General features: G+C 45.3%; 1 protein-coding gene across 1 annotated transcript in view; it reads right to left on the bottom strand.

Annotated features, from left to right (window-relative positions):
* Positions 1 to 1,342, bottom strand: part of hs3st4 (heparan sulfate (glucosamine) 3-O-sulfotransferase 4) — a 96,825-nt gene extending 95,483 nt beyond the window's left edge. The window contains exon 1 of the mRNA XM_005726005.1: positions 44 to 1,342. Coding sequence (XP_005726062.1) covers positions 44 to 639 — 596 coding nt within the window. The 5' untranslated portion in view covers positions 640 to 1,342. The remainder of the gene's footprint in view (positions 1 to 43) is intronic.
* Between the last annotated feature and the right edge of the window lie 734 nt (positions 1,343 to 2,076).

The raw sequence follows: 2,076 nt of genomic DNA, 5'->3' as shown, positions 1-2,076 counted from the left end.
GACCTTCTACAAACAACTGCACGTGATTGAAAAGGTAACTCACCTGTACCAGTCAAGCCCCTTTTCGTAGTTCCTATCAAAGAAATGTGGCTCATTTCCAACTGCTCTGACATCCGGGTGCACCCTGAGAGCCTCCAGCAGGGCTCTGGTTCCCCCTTTCTTCACCCCGATGATAATGGCTTGGGGAAGTTTCTTCTCTCCGTAATCCGAGGTGCAGTTCACCCTGAGTTCGCTGTCCGTGGTGCTGAATTCCTGGTGCTCCCTCTCCAGCGCAGTGGTATGATACGCCGCCGCCGATTTAGTTGGAGACGGCTGAGTCCTAATCCACTCCACTGTCCTTTGTTCGGCCTCGGCATGTTCTTTCGCGATGGATACCGGGGTTGTTCTCTCGGATTCGGTGAATTCAGAAAAGCCCTGGGAAGTGGAATAAAGTTTCTCTCTCAATGTCACAAAAGTTGTCTCCTCTGTCACCAGCCTCCCCTGATACACATAGGTCTCTTGCAGAGGGAACTGCAGCGAGTTGTAGCAGCTCATCAAGCTATAGAACAAGTAGGTGACAGACAGGGAGAGGGTGAACATGAATAAGATTTTCCTGGGCACTTTAGAGGTGAAAACCGAAGTGCTGGACCAAAATGCCATCTCTGATAGCAATGATCCTCTCAAAGAAGTGGTCAGACATGTTTCCACCCCGAGTCTTGCATGGACAAATTCAACAGCAATAATCAGTCACTATCAACGCTGCTCCAGCTAAAAAAGCGTGAAGCTGGACCAAACCACCCTAATCCAACCAAACCGCATATTTATAGGGATAGCTGGAACTAGACCGTAAAAATTCCGAAGGAAAAACAATGCGTCCCTTTTCTCGAGTATCGATTTCTAATTCCAAGGCTGACAGACAATGTCACAATTTATTGGACTGAACTTGCAGATATGAGAGGCTGGAGGTCTGGCGTCCTTCCAAATTAGCAGCCTGACTGGAACTGGGCAGCGTATGATGGACGAAATCCTGGCATTTTGTGAAGAGAAAAAGAAAAAAGGCAATGAAAACCAGAGTGTTTAAAGTACGCTTCTTCTCTTCAACCGCTCAACCCGAAGTCCAGTCCCGTCTCCCACAAAAGAGTAGATTCCCATCGGTGGAGGCAACCTACAAAGCCACTAAATCTTTCCAACATGAGGCAGTTTGGCGCGCAATCCTTTACGCGTCCCTTTATTTACTTTGCGTAGTAGAAACTCGGTTTCCTTTGTACCAAAGCATCCACACTTCCCACTGACTACAGGATGCTGCTCGCCGTCCTTACGCCTTCTCACATTGGTAGGATACTACGATGTGCGCATCGGCTGGGTGAGCTCATCTGAGCTGAGGCACTACAGAGCCACACAGCACAACTAGTGTGTACACCCACTTTTCCTCTGTCCGTGCACAAGTAGTGCTAGAAACGTCAGATTTCCTAATCTAAGAGAGTTGTGTGGGGGAAAAAAGCTCATCTTTATTCCTTTTATAGAACTACTCGTGGAGATATAAAACTCGACACTAGAATATGCGAGAGCTTATTGCAGTGTGATTTGCTCCATATAAAGTTCACTGTTAAATTCAATATCAGAGAGATTATTTTGATTGAGGTTATTTTTTACAGAAAGCTCATGTCTGCACCCTGCTGGTTTTTTGCGGCGCATTAATTTACAAAAGACGAGAGAATGTGTGTATGACGGAGAAAGAAACGGAAACAAAGTTTAACCTGATACATGAGGGGAAACTTTGTTTCCGTTTCTATATTTAGCGTTTTTAAATTAACAACGCTGATGGTGAAGTCACATTTCTGAGTGAAAGAATCCAGGCAGAAAACAATCCCGCGTTTTGCATTGTGCTGAGGATGTTGCTTAGGCGTATTATTCACTGAATTTATTATACATGGGCTGCAGACTATAATTACTGATGAGAATATTCAGTAGACCTTAACTTGTACACTTTGTTGCCACAATATGAGGATCTAAAATTGCATGCCACCGAAATGTCTCCCTGTATTAGAGAATCTCATTCATCACACACCTCCAACACACCAGGAGAGCCATCGTCAC

Source organism: Pundamilia nyererei, unplaced genomic scaffold (genome assembly GCF_000239375.1).
Source record: "Pundamilia nyererei isolate P.nyererei 1_Seehausen unplaced genomic scaffold, PunNye1.0 scaffold00018, whole genome shotgun sequence".
NCBI lineage: Eukaryota > Metazoa > Chordata > Actinopteri > Cichliformes > Cichlidae > Pundamilia > Pundamilia nyererei.
This window is presented reverse-complemented; position numbering and strand designations above follow the sequence as displayed.